This window comes from Onychostoma macrolepis, chromosome 13, assembly GCF_012432095.1.
Source record: "Onychostoma macrolepis isolate SWU-2019 chromosome 13, ASM1243209v1, whole genome shotgun sequence".
NCBI lineage: Eukaryota > Metazoa > Chordata > Actinopteri > Cypriniformes > Cyprinidae > Onychostoma > Onychostoma macrolepis.
The window spans coordinates 2,711,393-2,731,323 of record NC_081167.1 but is presented as its reverse complement, the minus strand read 5'-3'; the positions used below and the strand labels follow the sequence as shown (position 1 = coordinate 2,731,323).

The following is a 19,931-nucleotide window of genomic DNA, read 5'->3' as shown; positions in this document are numbered from 1 at the left end:
GTTATACTCTAGTCTGCCATTTTAGGGGTTGGATGCACAGAACATATGTGCTATGCAAGCATTCTTTACTTAGTCAAATGTTGTAGGAAATGAAGTGTCAAGCTGTCTTATGTCATCATTTTTAAAGTGGGAAACAAGTATAAAGTTTTGTCACTATTAGCAAGACAGGCACGTAGTTCATCCTCAGGAGCTCTGTTTACTAAGTATATTAAACCGAAATCCAGAAAAGGCATGATTGCAAAATAAAGTGGTGTGAATGGCAGCTGCGTGATTTAGTAATCACAGCTCTTGGTTCGTGTTTCAGAGTGAAGACACCGCAGTATATGTATTCACTGAATACTCCAATCAGACAATGTGAGGATGAAACATTTCTGCTCATCTGGATACAGCACTTGTTTTGATTCTATGATTTGTTGGTGCAGACAGAAGCTCGATGGCTCTTTGTTGTTTTCATTTGCTTCATGTTGTTCCTCTGTGTCTACTGAAATCACTTTAATAGTATGTCTATTTTACAGGTCACCACCGTATTTGCAACCAAGCTGAAGTCTTTCACCTTTGTGCCACTTCTAAAAAGACTGCCTGCTGAGAACAGGGTCTGGAAAAAGGTACTTAAGGCAAGCAGACCAAACAAGGTGAGAACTACTATTGAGACAGCTCAGTATGGTTCCTGTTATGTATGCCATACCGTGTCCCTCAAAAACACAAGAGGAAAAATATCACAGTACAAGGAACAGGTTAATTATTTACTTTGTACTGTTCCAAACCCATATGTTCTTATTTATTTTTTCCATAGAGCATGAATGTTTTGAAAATTTTAAAGAATCTTTACGCAGCTCTTACCATATAATGACGGTTCATGTGAACAAGCTTAAAAATAGCACTATAGAAGTGTCATAAAATCAGTCCGTATCACTTCTGTGCTAAATTCCAAGTCTTCTTAAGTCATACAGTAACTTTCTGTGAAGAACAGACCCAAATTTATATAATTATTTGCTCAAAATCTTTAACTCCACTAAAGTTCTCAAATGTAATTTGGATTCAGATTAAAAAAGTGCAAGTTTTTTTTTTTTTTTTTGCAGTAACATCAGTCTGCACTCCATACACCATAATGACAAAGCAATAAATAAATAAATAAATAAATATATAAATTAAAAAATAATAATACAATAAATATAAATGAGCTCAGTAGCATTCATATCGCTTGTAGATGTTACTACTCTTTGAGTTGTGTTAACATGTGGTAAATTCAATTGAATGGGTATGATTTTAAAAGACACGCACCCCTCAATGAAAGTTCTAATAGCTGAAAATGCATAATTGAGCAAAAACCAAGTTCTGAGGTCAAAAGAACTGCCTGTAGAGCTCCTGAATGAATTATGCACTTATTTCAGTTTTTCAGTTTTTAAATTTGCATAGTTGTCACATCTGTTTTTTGCTTTGTCATTATTGTGTATGTATTGTAGATTGATGTGAAAAAAAGTAATTTAAAGCAGTTTAATATAAGGAAGCAATGTAACAAAATGTGAAAAAAAATGAAGGGGCATGAATACTTTTGCAAGGCACTGTAACAGCATCTGAGTTTCAAAAAAACAGGGTGAGGGTGAGCATGTAATACCAGAATTTTAATATTTGGGCAGACTATTCCTTTAAGGTGCAAATACTGCACAAATCTGATGGAGGGAGTGAGACTAATGATTACGGGTCAAGTTATACCCAGAGTCCCTTAACAGAGGATGACCTATGTGTGTGTGTGAAAGCGAAAATGTGAAAGGCATTTGCTGAAGGGCTTACACAATCAGGGTGGGTCATGTGTACTTGCATGTGAGCAATACATGAGGGACATGGGCTTCTGGTAAAAAGATGTACAAGCTGGAAGGGGAAACACACGCACTTATAAATGCATTCAGTAACTCTCTTATATCGTCAAGATACTCAGCAGCTAGAAATAGCCATCTGAAGCAGAGGCCTGCTTTGGGACAGCTGCCGTTTCAGATTTGGTATCGGATTGTAACTTTTCTTGTTCCAATGTCAGACTTCACAAGAGCCAGGGGACACTGAGAAAAGCATGGCGGAAGAGGGTGTCTACAAAGCAGAGGTTGTTTACGTCCAAAACCCCGAAGAGGGCCAGCTTGAAGAAACGCTCAAGAACACCACTCAAAGTGAGGTGAGTGTTTTGGTACATTCTGTCCCAGGGCAAACACAAGCTCCTGATGAAACTGTTTTTTAACTTCCTGCTGTACCTTCTTTAAAACTGCATATTATAAGTATGTAATGACAAAATGACTGACCAGGAAATAAGTTATTGAAGCAATGACTTTTCAAGAAGTACAGTAATTTAGAGACGAATTACTGTTTGTAGAGTACAGCTTAATTATTTGAGTTGCTTTGGGATGACTTCTTATTATCCTTTAATGGGATACATCATGATATTAAATATGCTGGTCACACATGGCTGTTTTCTGTCTTGATCAGAGATACTTCCGATCCCTTGTTAATTAAAAACACACATTAGTGTGCCTACACAGTAGATCAAGTTCTGAACGAGCAACTGGTGGATAGGAATGTTTATTGTGTCTAATTAATCTGTGCCACTAATGTCTAACAGATGCTTAAAGATAGTTTTTTCTAAACAGGCTTTAAAGACTCCGCCTGCACATTAGGTTGCTTAAACATAAAGATTATCATTCCAAGTGGTGCTGGAATTCTAAACTTGATATTTAAGATTATATTTCCAAAAGCACAACTGAATCCGCTTGTCTGAAATTTGCATTGGTCAACAGGTGCCTACATAACAGTGTATTGCAACAAAAGTTACAATTATTGGTCACATAGCTAAGTGTCACTTGAAGCTGGGAAATGCTTCTGATGCAGCAGAAACGTTAATGTGTAGATAGCCTTTCAATATCGAGTATAAAAGCAAACAGGCCCATAAATAAACCCCATGTGGTCTTTATGTTTTGTACAATTTGCAGAAAATAATAATCAGACATCATTGCAATCATTGCTTTACTTTTTTTTCTTTCTCAGATTCAGTCAACTGAGAATTTAACCCTTAAACCACTCACCATGCCTAGCCCAGCCACCATGGAAACCACTGATAACAAGCACCCTGGCATTTCTCAGCTAGGCTTTCACAACACTTCAGAGGCTGCTGAGGTCAGCTCAGGTCTGTTTTTAAATAGCTCATCTCAGAGAGAGGAGGCCCTTAGCCCTGCCAGCTCCATGGATTTTTTCACTTCCCCTGCTTCTTCTAAGGAGTCTATTCTCTCCGAGGGCTGGGACAAGGAGAGGAGCTGGTCAGGGCTCCACATGTTCTCCCGGGATGGTTCTCCTGGCCTCTTTAGTGACACGGTTTCCCCATGTTCTTCCATAAGATCCGGGGCCTTCACACCCTCTGTGGTGAGAATCAAGCGGCACTCCTTGGCTCCGGGCTCCAGTCTGCTGCAGATGTCGTCCGCTTGCGAAACACCCTGCTGTGACAGTCGGGCAACCTCACCCTGTCCTCTTACGCCCCGTGCCCGGCACAGACTCCCTCCAACCCAGCTTTCCCTTTTAACAGCCATCCTCAGGAAAGGTCGTCTGCCCGTCCTGTCCTCTGCTTTTCAAAGACCTTACACACCCTGCTGGCCCATCAGCCCAGTTAACATGTCCTCCTGTACAGCATGCTCAGCTGCCTCTTCTGTTGCACCCATGAACGTCTCCAAAGCAAAGTCTTGTACTTCCATAGATAGACCCTGTACTGAGTCTTACCAGGTTTCAATGGTCAGGACACCTGATGAAACCCCACTGACAAAACCACCAGAAAGACTTGAATCATGTCGACATTTCACCAATACTACAAAACACAGCCCTTCACCAAGCTTACCTACTGTCCAGGCTGCCAATTCTCACCTGTCGAAATCAAGTCACAAAGGAAATCGTTTACCGACAGTTCCTAGCTCTCTTTTGTGCAGCTCCCGATCCCAGATGAACTCCTCATCTTCTAAATCAAGCTCTCTGTCTGGCTCCAGCACCGAGAACCAGAAAAATCCAACAGTGTCAGTGGATCGTCCTGCATCTACAGAACCAAACAAACCTTTAGCATCCTTAATGCAGAATGATGAAACAAAATCCCATGATAGGTCAGAAAAATATTCACTGTCACTAAAACAGGGTCAGAAATCGTCTGAGCTCTCCAACGCACCATATCTGAAAGATAGAGGAAGTTCATCTGACAATTTAGACTCTTCGGTATCAAAACCTGCACAAAATTCATGTAAATCTTCCTGCTTTCCTACTCTGAAACACACAACGGAATCACATAGTAATTCCATATCTCCTGTTTTAAGTCACAAGGAGAGTAAACAAAATACTCTTTTCCAAAATGGTGGCAAAAGCGATGTCGAAAGAGTGCTCCTATCATCCCCGGCTTTTAGACTGTCTCCCTCACCAAGACCCGTGGGTCTCCCCCGCCTGTCCTACACACCTCCAGCCTCTCCTGCTTGTCCCCCAGTCCACCCAAACTCCCGCTCCTCCACCCCAGATCGCTACATCCTCTCGCCCTCCCCAGCCGTCCCAAGCCGTCAACTCTCCCCCTCACCCTCGTACTCCTTCTGTTCATCACCCTCTCCGTCCCTATGGTGCAGCACACCAGACTGCGCAGATGGGGACTGTAAAAATAGAAAGGTACAGTGCATGCCCTTTCGCCATTACCTGCATGCAACTTGCATGCTCTACTGCTGAGCATCGACATTCATTCAGTGAGTGGCCTGCATTCTCAATCACAGCCTCGCACATTGCTGGGAAACATGATATGCATCATACTCGTGCAAGAACAGTACATCTTTGACAAAGGGCATGTTTTGCATTTTGCATGTTTTGTGTTTGCTTGTGATCTTGGCAATATTTGCGTGATTTACTGCAGAAGATATAGTTGCACAGCTATCTGTTGGCAGAACTGCAAGAAGTTATTTCCACATAACATACAGACTGAGATATGGTAAACTGATGGTGTGTCAGTTGACGGCAGTCCAAAAAGCGAAACAACCATTGCGTCTATTTAAAGAGCATTTTTAGAGTGGTTTATATTCAAAATTGAAAATCATGGTTTCAGGTGTAAACGCAGAAATTATTATGGGATTTATTAATTTTGGCTGTAACAAATTAGAGTTGTAAGTTGTTTTAAAGTGATTTGTGTGTGTGTGTGTGTGTGTGTGTTTTTATTTTCACTCATTTATTCATTTTTTCTATCGGGTTCCAATAAGGAGAAATTAATTTTCGAAAAACAGTCAGTTTTTCTACTGTCTTGTTGTGACATGACTATTTTTCAAATGAATCATGGCACCCATCCTTAGGGCATAGCACAGCTGTGGATTGTTTAATTCTGCTTTTGACTTTCTTTGACTTCTAAATCATTCTTTCCTAATATAGACATACAAGATCAAATCCACCTACAAGGCACTCGCTGCTATTCCCACAAATACTCTGCTCCTGGAACAGCAGGTGAGCTGCTTTATCTAATTGCTCTAAATGACAGCTATTATTTAGTGTGCAATTAATAATTGGATCTCATTCACTGTCAGTATAAGCCATTATATGGCTGCTGTTTTTTCAGATTCCTTGCAATTGTATAGTCGTTTAAGAGGGTCATTGGATGCTAATGGAGGAGGGTGAAAATAAATCATTGATTTTTTTTCTCCGTTAAGGACAGCAGAATGAAATCGCTCATAAGTGGTCAAAATGAATCTTAACAGAACGAGCAGAATGACTCATCCACATTGCATACCTCATTAAACATTATAGTAGAGGTTAAAATGTACTGGACAGGGCCAGATATAGTGAGATAATCAGTATAAGAAGAGAACACACTCACCTTTGGGATTCATCAGCTTTAACAACCCCTTTCTACCTACCCACTTGTTAAGGTCAGGACTATCATTAGAAGATTAATGTGTTATCTACAACTCTTAATTTTCCCCTTTCTGAAGGCTATAGATGAAGAGGTCAACAAGAAAGAGGCTTCATTTAACCCCGCGGTCAACTATTCTTGGGAGGACCCACATGCAGAGGTAGAATGAGACCCAAACACCCGAAATGCCTGGGTGACATGGCAGAATACAGTGGAGTGACAGCTAGAACCTGTAGAGATTTTGCTATATTATGGTATATTTTGGTTTTGGTTTTCCTTTGAATGCTATATTAAAAGAAGTAGCTAGTCAAGCTACTCCTGCTCTACCATGTAGGGCCAAAGCACTCTCAGGGTGGGCCAGATAGATCAACCACAGTTGACAATGCAGGCCTGATAATTCATCTTTTAATTTACGCCCATTGCCGTCCAATTAAACAGATTTAGTAATGAAATGAGATGAAGCACCATTAATTCGTGAAGTATTTAATGTTCTGGATTATCCCAAACTAGGCAGTACTGTGAAGTGTTGTTCTCTCTGTGCAGATGTGCTCTCCTGCGCAGCTGCGTCAGCAGACTGCAGAACTGTACGCAACCATCGATGAAGTCCTCGAGGACTCGATCCAAAGAGTGAGCCGTCACCAAAACACATTCTGCACCTAAACAATAATCCATTCATGCACCAATCTTCGTGTTTTAATCCATTTTTTCCAGTGTCAACCAGACCATGTGAACAAATCCAATGTGGCAGCGGAGGCATCAAGGGTAAGTAATTAAAGATTAACACTGGGAATTATCTTATCTTCATTTTGATTAGTCACAATGGCATTGCATTCAGTAGAACATAAATTATAGAGATTTCCTTGGAATAAAACATTTCTTGTTTGTGTAAGTTGTGTAAGTGTCTTCACCGAGACTAAAACATCGCCATGACTGAACTATCAAATTTTCTCACCCAGGAGAAAAAAATAAATAAATAAATCAATAGGACAGATTGTTATTTAAGTTTTTTTGTAAGTGCTACATTTAGCTGATTATTTTCAAAGAAGACCTCTGTTAGCAAAATGAAGACTTCAGTCCTCCACTCTGATCAGTTTTAGCCCCTGCTGTTCAAACCCAGCTTGCTATTTTAATTATGTGCACTGTGCTTGCTTTGAAACGTGTGCACTTTCCAGCTGCTGAGAGCTTCCTTAACTCATTCTTTTTCTTTTATTCTGAACTACTGAAGCCACAGACGTCATCACCATCTCCAAAACTATTGGGACGGGAAACAAGATATGTATGTTTTTCCGTTCATTCTTGATCTCTGTACATATTTTACGCTCAGACTTCATACGAAGGCGGCAAATCTAAGAAATCATTCATTATAAAAACTCTGAGTATTAGTTCTGGAAATATTCTTATTTTGCAGTATTTCAAGCTGAAATGCCAGCTCAGGGCTCTAGAAATTTTGCTAACACTTTGATAACACGTGAAATTTGCTTTGGCCCATTTTCAGAGCCAATTCTATTAGTCAAACTATTTTGGTATGCCAGTGAATCTGAGCACGCAAGCCAATCTAGAGACCAGATTTGATATTTTAGACCTATATTTTAGACAGAAGTATAGAAAACTGAATGGATGCACAGTCTTTGATGTCAACAGGATGTCCTTTTTATTTATGCAGTATGTACAACCACAATTATATGGTTGCATTTTATTAGCCACATTTTTTCCTGCTGTTCACAACCATGTCAGAACAGACCTGCAACCCATTTTAGGATTTCAACCCACCAGTTACACTCAAAATTTCTGTAGCCTTCAGAGTATTCATTTAGATCCAATCCCTTTATTTAACATACATCACTGTGAGTTTTGGCTTCAACAGCAAAACAGAAAACAAGATTATTTTGCTTGTTTCAAGCAAAACTCACTTAATTTTGACTTTTGTTTTTAATAATTTTTGCTTATCTAGAAAATCCTTCTTGATTTAAGAATTTTTTAGATATTTTGGCTGGAAAAAAGACAAAAAATGTAAGTAAGAAAAGCATTTTTTTTTTTTGCAGATGGCACTGCAGTAGAATTACAGAAGTGTAAAAAAAAAAAGAAAAATACAATTCAACTATAAATTGGGCATTTTTACTATTGCTCGGCTCTTCCAGCCATGTTTAATTCTTCCTTTGTTTTTACAGTAAGGCTAGAAATAAGGTGGCTTGTGTGAGGTTGCAGGTTTTCTAACCTTTACTGAGGTATTCACATTATAATAATAGTATTTTAGACCCTGTTTACATTCTGAGAGCAGAATTTCATCTTGCCTGGACAATTGGAGCAAATGTTCTTGTCATACACAAATACAAGTCAAGTCAAGTCAAGTCACCTTTATTTATATAGCGCTTTTACAATACAGATTGTGTCAAAGCACTTAACAGTATCAAATTGGAGGATAGAGTGTCAGTAATGTATAATGATAAGATTAAATACTCAATTTTCAATTTTCAGTTAAAGGCATTTCATTATTGAATTCAGAGATGTCATTGTCTAGCTCAGTTTAGTTTAAATAGTATCTGTGCAATCAAATCGGCGATAATCGCTAGAAATTAAGTATCCCCAACTGAGCAAGTCAGAGGCGACAGCGGCAAGGAACCAAAACTCCCTCTGTGACAGAATGGAGAAAAAAAAAACCTTGGGAGAAACCAGGCTCAGTCGGGGCGCCAGTTCTCCTCTGACCAGACGAAACCCGCAGTTCAAAAGTTTAGATTTCTATTTTAATTTTGTTGCAATTTCTAACAATAGTAGTATTATGTAGTTAGGTATTTTATTATATTTTAGTTATTTTGTTATTTTTGGTTGATATATCTGGGGATATATTTCTGGGGGTCATCTGGGTGTGCTGGTCTCCGCTGACGATCAGGGCTGTAGACATCATCTCTTGGTGCTGATCCACCATCTGATCGGATACGGACTGAGAAACAGACTAGGAAAGAAACAGACAAATATTAGCGTAGATGCCATTCAACTTACGATGTAACGAGTACATCGTGTGTTATGGGGAGTGTTCCCGGTTCCGGTTGATCTAATTAATGCAGCCTAACAATCCTTTAACGGATTTGAATAATAGAAGCGTATTAATGTGTTATGTGTAAGCCAGGCTAAAGAGATGGGTCTTTAATCTAGATTTAAACTGACAGAGTGTGTCTGCCTCCCGAACAGTGTTAGGTAGATTGTTCCAGAGTTTGGGTGCTAAATAGGAATAGGATCTGCCGCCCGCAGTCGATTTTGATATTCTAGGTATTATCAAACGGCCGGAGTTTTGAGAACGCAGCGGACGTGGAGGACTATAATGTGATAAGAGCTCGCTCAAGTACTGAGGAGCTAAACCATTCAGGGCTTTATAAGTAATTAACAAGATTTTAAAATCTATCCGATGCTTGATAGGGAGCCAGTGCAGTGTTGACAGAACCGGGCTAATGTGGTCATATTTCCTGGTTCTAGTAAGGACTCTAGCTGCTGCATTTTGGACTAACTGTAGTTTGTTGATCAAGCGTGCAGAACAACCACCCAATAAAGCATTACAATAGTCTAACCTTGAGGTCATAAACGCATGAATTAACATTTCTGCATTTGACGTTGAGAGCATTGGTCGCAATTTAGATATGCTTTTGAGATGAAAAAATGCAGTTTTACAGATGCTAGAAACATGGCTTTCAAATGACAGATTGCTAATACAAAATTATGTGAAATACAACATAATGAAAGTGCACTATCCAAACTTAAACTCTTATAATTCATGAATGCTTTGGAATAAGGTTGGACTCTTTTTAAAGAAGACAATCAGCAGATTACTGCAAAAGTGGAATTATTTTAAAATATGAAAGTACCAAAACGTTATAGAAGTTTAAATTTACTGTAAAGAAAATACACAATATAATTTTTTTTATATTTTATATAAAATAAATATTTTACATAACAGGTTTTACTCTAAAATTGGCATAAAATTAAAGCCTTATGTCTCAATAAGTTATGTTCCAAATTTGAAGTTGATATGAGAAAAATTGAAGTTCCTGTGAGATTTTATTTAGGGTGTCATACCACAAACAGCCACCGGGCGCCATCCAAACGCCATTGAATTTTTCTGTCACAAATGTCTAAATTTCTCTGTCAATATTACAAAAAGACCACCAGATATGGAATCCTGAGAGTCAGACCTTTCTGACAATATGTATTTTGTCAAGATTATAAAAAGTTTTGATTCTAAAAGACCGTAATACATTGTGTAATATGACACTTGACACCGCCCACTAAGGGGGAGGAGACCGCCAAAAGATTTTAAAGTACAATTTCCATGGTAATGCAATGTTCAATTTCAAAATGGTTTTCATAAGATGAATTTTGAGATTTTAAGCTTTCAAATGATATATGATTTATGATGATTACTAAAATATTTGATAGGGAAAAAAGACAACGAAAAAAAAGAGCGCCAAGCATTTATTTGCATTGAAAATAATCCTCAGTTTTTGCTACATTACATCGTTCAGTAGATACGGAGTGATGATTTTGTAAAATAATAGTTGGTTCTGTTCCTAATGAGCTGCCTGAGTTGGCAGCATTTGGAAGCATCATGCACTTCTGACGCTGATCTACAAAGAATAAATGCAGCACAATTACGTTGTGATCTACAATACCTGCTGTGGCCAAATTCTGTCAGGGTGGTAAAGGAAGAGGAATCAGTTGCGGGGATAACAGAAATTTATTGAGTTTCAAACACAAAACAGGAACTCAGGAACTAGTCACTGTCTGAGAGGGTAACCAGGAGAGATTCCAGCCAGGTCCGTGGGAGAGAAAGACAGCTCAGCAGGAGGCATCTAGGAAAGGGTTTTCTGAGTGATAGGCAGAGAGCAACAGTCCAAGAGCTACGAGACCGATCAGCTCTCCAATGAACAACAGGGCACAGGGAATGGTGAGGGTGGGTGAGTGGTTCCAGGAGGGAGAAGCCAGAAGCCTAGCTGACTAAATAGGGATCTCCTGGGGCAGGTGGGCGAGACTGAAGTAGCTTAGCAGCTGGAGGGATGAACTAGAAAGGCCAGGAAGCAGGCAGAGCTGGGCCGCAAGGGATAGGAAGGAGGCAGGCAGTAGGGAGTCCAGCAGCCAGAGCCAAAGAGGGAGCTGGGGAGCAAATGGGGAAAAACAAAAACAAAAGAAAAACTAAACTAACAGGCAGGAGCTCAAAAAACAAGGAACTAGATAGCTCAGACCTCTAATCAAAAGAAAAACCCTAAGTCAAAAGTATAAAATAAAAGCAAAGGAAACTAAGCAAGACTGGGCTTGATAATTAACAGAGACAAGAGCCAGGTTAACTCAACGGAGCATAGATTCGATATGGCACAGGACAGAAAACAAGAGGGGAATATAAAGGGTGACTAACGATTAAAAACAGGTGTAAACCCTAACAAGATAATAAGGTAACAAGAGGGGCGGGGCAACAATAGACAATAGAGCACATGGCAAACACAAATACCATCTGACAGCCATGTGCTCCAGACAAACCAGGACACAACAAAAACAAACCCAGATCAGACCGGCGCCTTGACGACACCCCGGGGCAAAATGGTGTCGGGCGGCGCCCCGCTCCCCGGACTGGCAAAGAGACGAGACAGAGCATCCGGCTTGATATTCTTGGACCCAGGCCTATACGAGAGGGTGAAACGGAACCGATCAAAGAAGAGAGCCACCTGGCCTGCCAAGAGTTCAGCCTCTTGGCCGAACGGATATATTCAAGGTTCTTATGATCCGTCCAGACCAAGAAGGGCTCCGCCGCCCCCTCCAGCCAGTGTCGCCACTCACCCAGTGCCAGCCTAACCGCAAGCAGCTCACGGTTACCGACATCATAGTTCCGTTCTGCCGGGCTCAGGCGGTGCGAGAAGTATGCACATGGGTGCACCTTCCCATCAAGGGGGAAAAAAAAAAAAAAAAAACGCTGAGAGAGGACTGCCCCAACCCCGACCTCAGAAGCATCAACCTCCACAATAAACTGCAGACCAGGGTCTGGAACAGACAAGACAGGTGCAGACGTGAAACATGATTTAAGTTTCGTAAAAGCCCCCTGTGCCTGCTCCGTCCACCTGAAAGGAACACAAGTGGAGGTTAGAGCAGTTAAAGGAGCAGCAGTTTGACTGTAGTTCCGGATGAAGCGCCGATAAAAATTGGCGAATCCCAGAAACCGCTGCAATGCTCTACGTGAGTCGGGGACTGGCCACTCAGAGACGGCCCTTACCTTAGCAGGATCTACCTTAACCCCTTCCGCCGAGATTATCTGTCCCAGGAACGGAACTGAGTCTGCGTGGAATATGCACTTCTCCGCCTTGACATACAGCTGGTTCTCAAGTAACCTCTGCAGCACCTGACGGACATGCTGAGTGTGTACCTGCAATGACGAAGAAAAAATTAGAATGTCATCAAGGTACACAGACAAATCGATTGATCATGTCTCTAAGCACATCGTTAATCAGGGCCTGGAAGACAGCTGGGGCATTAGTAAGCCCAAAGGGCATCACCCGATATTCAAAGTGCCCCGTAGGGGTGTTAAAAGCTGTCTTCCACTCATCCCCTTCCCTTATCCGAACCAAGTGGTAGGCATTGCGGAGGTCCAACTTTGTGAAGATACATGCTCCCTGCAGCAGCTCGGGAGCTGAGGACATCAATGGCAGGGGGTACCGATTCTTTACAGTGATGTCATTCAGCCCACGATAATCGATGCAGGGGCACAAGGAACCATCCTTCTTCTCCACAAAGAAGAACCCCGCACCTGCAGGAGAAGAGGAAGAACGGATGAGGCCAGCTGCCAATGACTCCTGGATATACTTATCCATAGCCTCTCTCTCCGGCGCTGAGAGAGAGTAAAGGCGACCACGAGGCGGAGAAGTGCCTGGGAGAAGGTCGATGGCACAGTCATAGGGTCTGTGAGGAGGGAGAGATGCCGCCCGAGACTTGCTAAAGACCCTTCGAAGATCGAGATACTCAGCAGGAACACCGGTCAGATCCGCAGTCCGTTCCTCCTGAAACATAGAACAAGAAATGCCAGCAGACGAGGCGACACCTAGGCAAAACTTAAGACAAAATGAGCTCCATGCCAACACAGAATTCTCAGCCCAACCAATGTGAGGGCTGTGTTTAACCAACCACGGGTGCCCCAGCACAATAGGTGTGCTGGGAGACTCGAGGAGATAAAATGCAATCTCCTCACAATGATTGCCGGAAACTGTTAAACTTACTGGGGAAGTGATGTGAGTAACTTGGGTGAGGATAGTGCCGTTGAGAGCCCTGGCAAGGAGTTTCTTCTTGAGAGGGGTGGTGGGAATGCCCCACCGAGCCACCAGGGTAGCATCAATGAAATTACCCTCAGCCCCAGAATCCACCAGGGCTGAGCATGGTCTTGAAAAAGGCCCCCACTTGACAATGGCAGGCAGCTGGGTACGAAATACAGGGGAATCGGATACAGGGGTGACGCTCACCAATACTCCCCTATCTACTGGCGAGCTCTGGCTTTTAAAGGACATGCTGCAGCAAAATGTCCAGATTTTCCACAGTAGAAACAAAGTCGTTGGTTGAGGCGTCGCTGCTTCTCCTCCGCTGCCAGACGGGTACGCCCCACCTGCATAGGCTCCACTTCGGGAAGTGGCTCGGGGTGAACAGTCGCAGCTTCGGCCACAGAACGAGGGATTGGCCAAGAAGGGTGAGTCATGACCCGTTGACGGCGTAGATTGATGCGTGTCTCGACGCGAAGCGCCAAATCCACCAGGTCATCAAATGAAGCCGGCAGGTCATGGATAGCAATCTCGTCCTGAATCTCAGGATTGAGCCCCTCTCTGAAAACATCCCACAAAGCTGCTTCATTCCAACCACAAAGCACTGCCAATGTCCGGAATTGAATGGAAAAGTCAGTGACTGACGACTCGCCCTGCCTCAGTCTCACTAGCTGACTGGCTGCCTCCTTGCCAGCGACTGATCGATCAAACACCTTGATCATCTCCTGACGGAACAGCTCAAATGTGGCACAGTAAGGCGCTTGCTTTTCCCAGACTGTAGTTCCCCACTCGGCCCTCCCAGTGAGTAGGGTAATAACAAATGCCACCTTTGCTGCTTCGGAAGCAAAGGTTGTGGGCTGCAGGGTAAACGTGATGGCACACTGGGACAGGAACGGGCGACAAGCCCTAGGATCCCCATCATAAAGCGGCGGAGTAGGCACTCTAGGTTCTGGAGCTGCCCGGGCATGAACAGGAGCTGAAGCAGAGGCAGTGGCTGCAGTGCGAAGGCTGTCCTGGTCCCTCATCAACTCCCTGACTTGATTAGTGAGTTCAACAACTTGAGAGGACATGACCTCAACGTCTCTGGTAGTTTCTGTGAGTCGTGTGGCATGTTGACCCAGCAGCACCCCCTGCTGGAGGACAGCTGTCCGGATCTGGTCAGACCCCGCTGATTCCATGCTGGCCAGATCGAACTGTCAGGGTGGTAAAGGAAGAGGAATCAGTTGCGGGGATAACAGAAATTTATTGAGTTTCAAACACAAAACAGGAACTCAGGAACTAGTCACTGTCTGAGAGGGTAACCAGGAGAGATTCCAGCCAGGTCCGTGGGAGAGAAAGACAGCTCAGCAGGAGGCATCTAGGAAAGGGTTTTCTGAGTGATAGGCAGAGAGCAACAGTCCAAGAGCTACGAGACCGATCAGCTCTCCAATGAACAACAGGGCACAGGGAATGGTGAGGGTGGGTGAGTGGTTCCAGGAGGAGAAGCCAGAAGCCTAGCTGACTAAATAGGGATCTCCTGGGGCAGGTGGGCGAGACTGAAGTAGCTTAGCAGCTGGAGGGATGAACTAGAAAGGCCAGGAAGCAGGCAGAGCTGGGCCGCAAGGGATAGGAAGGAGGCAGGCAGTAGGGAGTCCAGCAGCCAGAGCCAAAGAGGGAGCTGGGGAGCAAATGGGGAAAAACAAAAGAAAAACTAAACTAACAGGCAGGAGCTCAAAAAACAAGGAACTAGATAGCTCAGACCTCTAATCAAAAGAAAAACCCTAAGTCAAAAGTATAAAATAAAAGCAAAGGAAACTAAGCAAGACTGGGCTTGATAACAATTAACAGAGACAAGAGCCAGGTTAACTCAACGGAGCATAGATTCGATCTGGCACAGGACAGAAAACAAGAGGGGAATATAAAGGGTGACTAACGATTAAAAACAGGTGTAAACCCTAACAAGATAATAAGGTAACAAGAGGGGCGGGGCAACAATAGACAATAGAGCACATGGCAAACACAAATACCATCTGACAGCCATGTGCTCCAGACAAACCAGGACACAACAAAAACAAACCCAGATCAGACCGGCGCCTTGACAAATTCTAAGGCAGCATGGATTCTTTATGGAAAAAGTGACAAAAAAATAAATAAAAATGCAGAATAAAACAGAAAACGTTTGTTATAAATATAATTAATTCAGTTCTCAAAAATATCTATAAAATAGGTACATCTAATTACAGTTTTTTCCCCCAATTATATGTACACGTGTTTGCTAAATCTTTAGCCCATTGCCTCAAAACACTAACACAAACACAAAAAGCAAAGCATATCTCTGCATATCTCTAACAAAAGCAGACACTGCATTCAAAAAACTTTTATCTCTTTCCAAAATGTTTTTCACATCAAAATGTCTCTCTCACACACACACAAGCACACACATATGAAGAGCTGTGCTCACTAGCCGACAACACACTGATGTGCTCAACACAAAAAAAACAAAAAGAAAAACTACTATAAATCAGTAGGGTTCTGCCTTTTGCATTATATATTCACTTCCAGAAAGAAATGCATTTCTATCTCAAACTATGATTACATTTTCTCATACAATCTTTTTCAGTTGCTAACATTCACTGATCAATACTGAGCCACTTTTTCAAAACTCTCCATACAGTCTGCGCTACAAACCAAACAGTTAATTTCACTTCCAAAACTTGCTCAAAACACTCCATACATATAAGCCTGTTCAAGCATAACACCGACAACATCTCTTACTCAGCATGCACACATAATTACTCCCAACACACTGACCTAAAAATACTAACGACACAAAGCTTTCCATAAATGATAAACTTATATGTTTGAAGTTTAAATGATTTTTCACGTAAATCAGTATGTCATATAATATAAATATAGACTTTCAATAACATCCTTTCACTTTTTTTGACTTTACTATAGAATATGTCACAGAAATGAAGCAGATTAATGATGTTTGTTGTTTTCTAAATTCTTTGCATATAATAATTTACCTGTGAAGCATAAAAAGTTAAAATGAGCCTAAAGTTTTTCGAATATTATGAATTCAGACATGTGACATCTTTTTATTAATAATGAACTTTGCATCTGAATACTACTCTTCTCTGTCCCTGAGTTTGAGGTGTGATTATTATACTATATTTAATTTTATTGTAAAAATACCACCAAGATGTCATGTAATTATTGCAGAAATGCAGTAATGCATCATTCATTATTCATAAAAAAAAAAAAAAAAAAATGAAAGCAGTGTGTTAGCATTAAAAATGTGATGAAAATATACAGTACAGTGACTCAAAGACAAAAGGGTTCATGGATTTTGTGTAATAGCAATGAAAAATTACATTATTGCTGAATGTGTGAATTGCTTTAATAATATGGCTTCAGTCTTGACCAATGCATGATAGCAAAAAAACAAACAAACAAACTTAAATTAAAGCTCCTTTGAAATCTACAACATATCCCTAAACTGTGTAAATTAATGTAAAATACATTTCTAAAAAAGTTGGGACATTTTGTAAAATGCAATCTGTTTTTGTTAATTCTGCCTAATCTTTATTCAACTGACAAAAACTACAAAGAAAAGATTTCCAATGCTCTCTCTAATCAACCTAACTGTTTTTTGAACATATAAACACATTTTGATTTTGATGACTGCAGAACTCTAAAAAATTTAAACGGAGGCCAAATAAAATTGAAAGGACTATAGAATATCCAAGTTAAACTGTTTTGAAACATTCCACAATAAGCAGATGAACTGGTAATAGATGAGGGGATCCACAAAAATGTCTGCAAGCAAAGATGGGTTGTGGCTTATACCACTGTGTGCCCAACTTAATAAGAGAATTGTCAAATCATTCAAAAATAACATTTCTCGGTGCAAGAAGATTGCAAAGGATTTTTCATAATATTGTGATTTTAGGAAATCTGGAGAAATCTCAGTCAGTATAGGGAAAGGCAGGACACCTCTGTTGAATGTGTAGAACCTTCAAACTCTCAGATAATTGCATGAGAAACCATCATGCTACTGTGTTAAATATAGCCATATGTGCTCAGGAGTACTTCAGAAAATCATTGTCACTTAACAGTCTGCCGCTGCATCAAGAAATGCAACTTGAATCTTTGTTATGCATGGAAAAATCCATACATCAATCCTATGGAGAGATGCTGCCGAGATCTCAGATGATCCGACAGACAGTGGAAATGCGTGCTATGGTCAGATGAGTCAGCTTGTTGCAGCTTGTTTTTGAGGATAAAAATACAGACATTAGACATTGAGTTTTCCGTGCCAAAGACGAAGGGGACCATCCAGACTTCTGTCAGTTCCCACCGGATGGGTGACGTGCATGTTTGTGAAGGTACTGTTGAGGCTGAGGCATATATTTGGACTGTACAGTAGCATCTGCTGCCATGAAAATGACATCTTTTCCCAGGAAATCCGTGGTCATTAGAGTGAGACACTGCTAGGCCTCATTCTGCACGTGCAACGACAGCATGGTTCATAGACATGGAGTGAATGTACTTGACTGGCCTGCCTACAGTCCAGATCTGTCTCCTATTAAAAATGTCTGGCGTATTATGAAGAGGAGAATAAGGCAACGATTACCTCGGACTGTTGAGGCTGATGAAGTCTTGTATCAAGAGAGATTATGCAAAAAATCCACTTGCAAAACTGCAGTAATTAATCTGCTCAGTTCAGAATTAAAAGTGTAATTAAAAGGAAAAGTGATTTAAGATTAGATTTTGCAATAGAGTCTTAGAGGAAATCCCAGGGTTCATGCAACTGAAAGATGCTCCATGTTAAAATATTCTTGAATTGAATTGCTGATCACTGCTAAAGCTGTAGCAAGTTCTAAACATATGCTATGTGTTGGCTATAGAGATGTTTAACTGATTTTGTGAAATATTTCTTGTTTTTTTTTTTGTCTTAGACAAAGCCTGGAGTTATTAGACCAGTTATTGCAACATCCAGATTTACAGATGATGAAGAATTCCACCCAAATCCTTTCAAGAGCCTTCAAGGGAACAAATCCGATCGTTACCAATACAAGGTGCATTTCTCTAAATAGTGCAGAGAACAAAAACTCAACATCAGACTAACAGGATATGTTCATGTTATCGCATACAGAATGAATGCGATATGCAACTTTATGTTGCATATAGTTATGGTGTAAAATCCATAACTTGAGTGGTTAGCCAATGCATAAAAAGGGGTTTACATGCAACATATGCAATGCACGCCACATGAAGGGGGTCATTATAGAAGACTGTAGATTGTAGACAGATATGTGCAATTTTAAACAATTTAAATGGGTTCATATGCATCTCCTTTTGCCTACTAGCTCCATGCAATTACTTCTGCATTGAATAGAAAGGTAATTTAATTTGTCGCAGCATTCCGTTCTTAAAAATAAGCAAAACTGAACTGCACCATTAGTTACATTTGTGTTTATTTGCACACACTTCCTATGTTGTTTTAGCACCACACTTACCAAAGGAATTATGCAAATTAGGTAACAGCTTAAACCACAAAAGGTGTGCTGAACGCAATTTCAGATCTTGCAGGCAGCAGCAGAGGTCACGATCTGTCATACTATGCAGGAATATGCTGTGGAACCGGTATCGTCAGCACTAGAAAGTCCCTATAGTTTGACATGCATAAAATTGATGGAATTTTTTTGTTTGTTAATAATTAAACAAATTACAATTTATAAAAATGTTTTAATACTTTTTACATCTATCTATCTATCTATCTATCTATCTATCTATCTATCTATCTATCTATCTATCTATCTATCTGTCTGTCTGTCTGTCTGTCTGTATATAAATGAATAATACAATATCCAGGTCTTCCATTATCTGTTGGGGGCTTATATCAAGAAAAAGGGAAATCAATGGGTCAGCATTCCATATGTACTTCAAAAGAAATTTAAAGAGCCACTAGAAGTGATTTTTCATAGTAGCTGCTGGGTTGGATCTAATTCCCCACATCAGTAAATCTATAAAACTCATAAGATAAGATGCTGTTAGAGCAACATATGCCTCTAGAAATCTCAGAGAGACCAAGTGCATTATTTATGGAGGAAATAGACAGCGGTACACACTGCTTCCTATAATTCATATGGACATGGTTCTAGTTTGGTGTCATTTGTATGCATATTTGCTCCTGTGAGGGGAATTATTTATTTATTTATTGTGAGAGCAGCTTCTCATTTTCCACAGGTTCACACGTCACTGTAAAGAAGTTGTTAACTGCCACAAATTGATATAGCACCTTGCATCCAACTAGTTATATAAATGCAGATTAACCACAAAAATTGGCATCCAGATTTTTTATATTTTTCACATGAAGTGCTCTTTTCATCTGACAGCCTATTCAACTGAGGTTGCAAACTAATTATTTTTCCATTAAATTAAATCTAACTGCTATTGACAAAACAGCTACTGTTTATAAAGAAATAATTGTGGTGGGTAACAAATAAATCCTCTGGTGTGTAAAGTTCTGTATTCTGGGTGGAAATCAATAGGACGGCTGGGGATTGTACACCAATGATCAGGGCCGTGCACAGACATTTTGAGAGGAAGTGGGTGGGTGCTTGTTAATACAAATTATCCAGTTGTTACAAATATACAATTACAAGAGAAGACAGCACATTCTGTAAAAATCAGACTTTATTGTATTTGTTTTGATAAGTGTGGGCTCTCCCTCACTCTCTGAGCCTGCTTATGCCTTATCTTCAATGGAAGTAGGGGAG

At 40.7% G+C, this 19,931-nt stretch overlaps 1 protein-coding gene across 5 annotated transcripts in view; it reads left to right on the top strand.

The window, feature by feature from the left end:
* The window catches only part of mlip (muscular LMNA-interacting protein), a 44,080-nt gene that overhangs the window by 8,906 nt on the left and 15,243 nt on the right, over positions 1-19,931 (top strand). For 2 of the 5 annotated variants that reach the window (XM_058795336.1, XM_058795339.1), the window contains exons 2-10: positions 516-605; positions 2,033-2,164; positions 3,028-4,665; positions 5,410-5,481; positions 5,967-6,047; positions 6,431-6,514; positions 6,599-6,649; positions 7,113-7,163; positions 18,108-18,227. In XM_058795336.1, coding sequence (XP_058651319.1) covers positions 516-605; positions 2,033-2,164; positions 3,028-4,665; positions 5,410-5,481; positions 5,967-6,047; positions 6,431-6,514; positions 6,599-6,649; positions 7,113-7,163; positions 18,108-18,227 — 2,319 coding nt within the window. Of the gene's footprint in view, positions 1-515; positions 633-2,032; positions 2,165-3,027; positions 4,666-5,409; positions 5,482-5,966; positions 6,048-6,430; positions 6,515-6,598; positions 6,650-7,112; positions 7,164-18,107; positions 18,228-19,931 lie in introns of all 5 variants that reach the window. The other 3 variants (XM_058795334.1, XM_058795338.1, XM_058795337.1) reach the window with 2 other exon arrangements.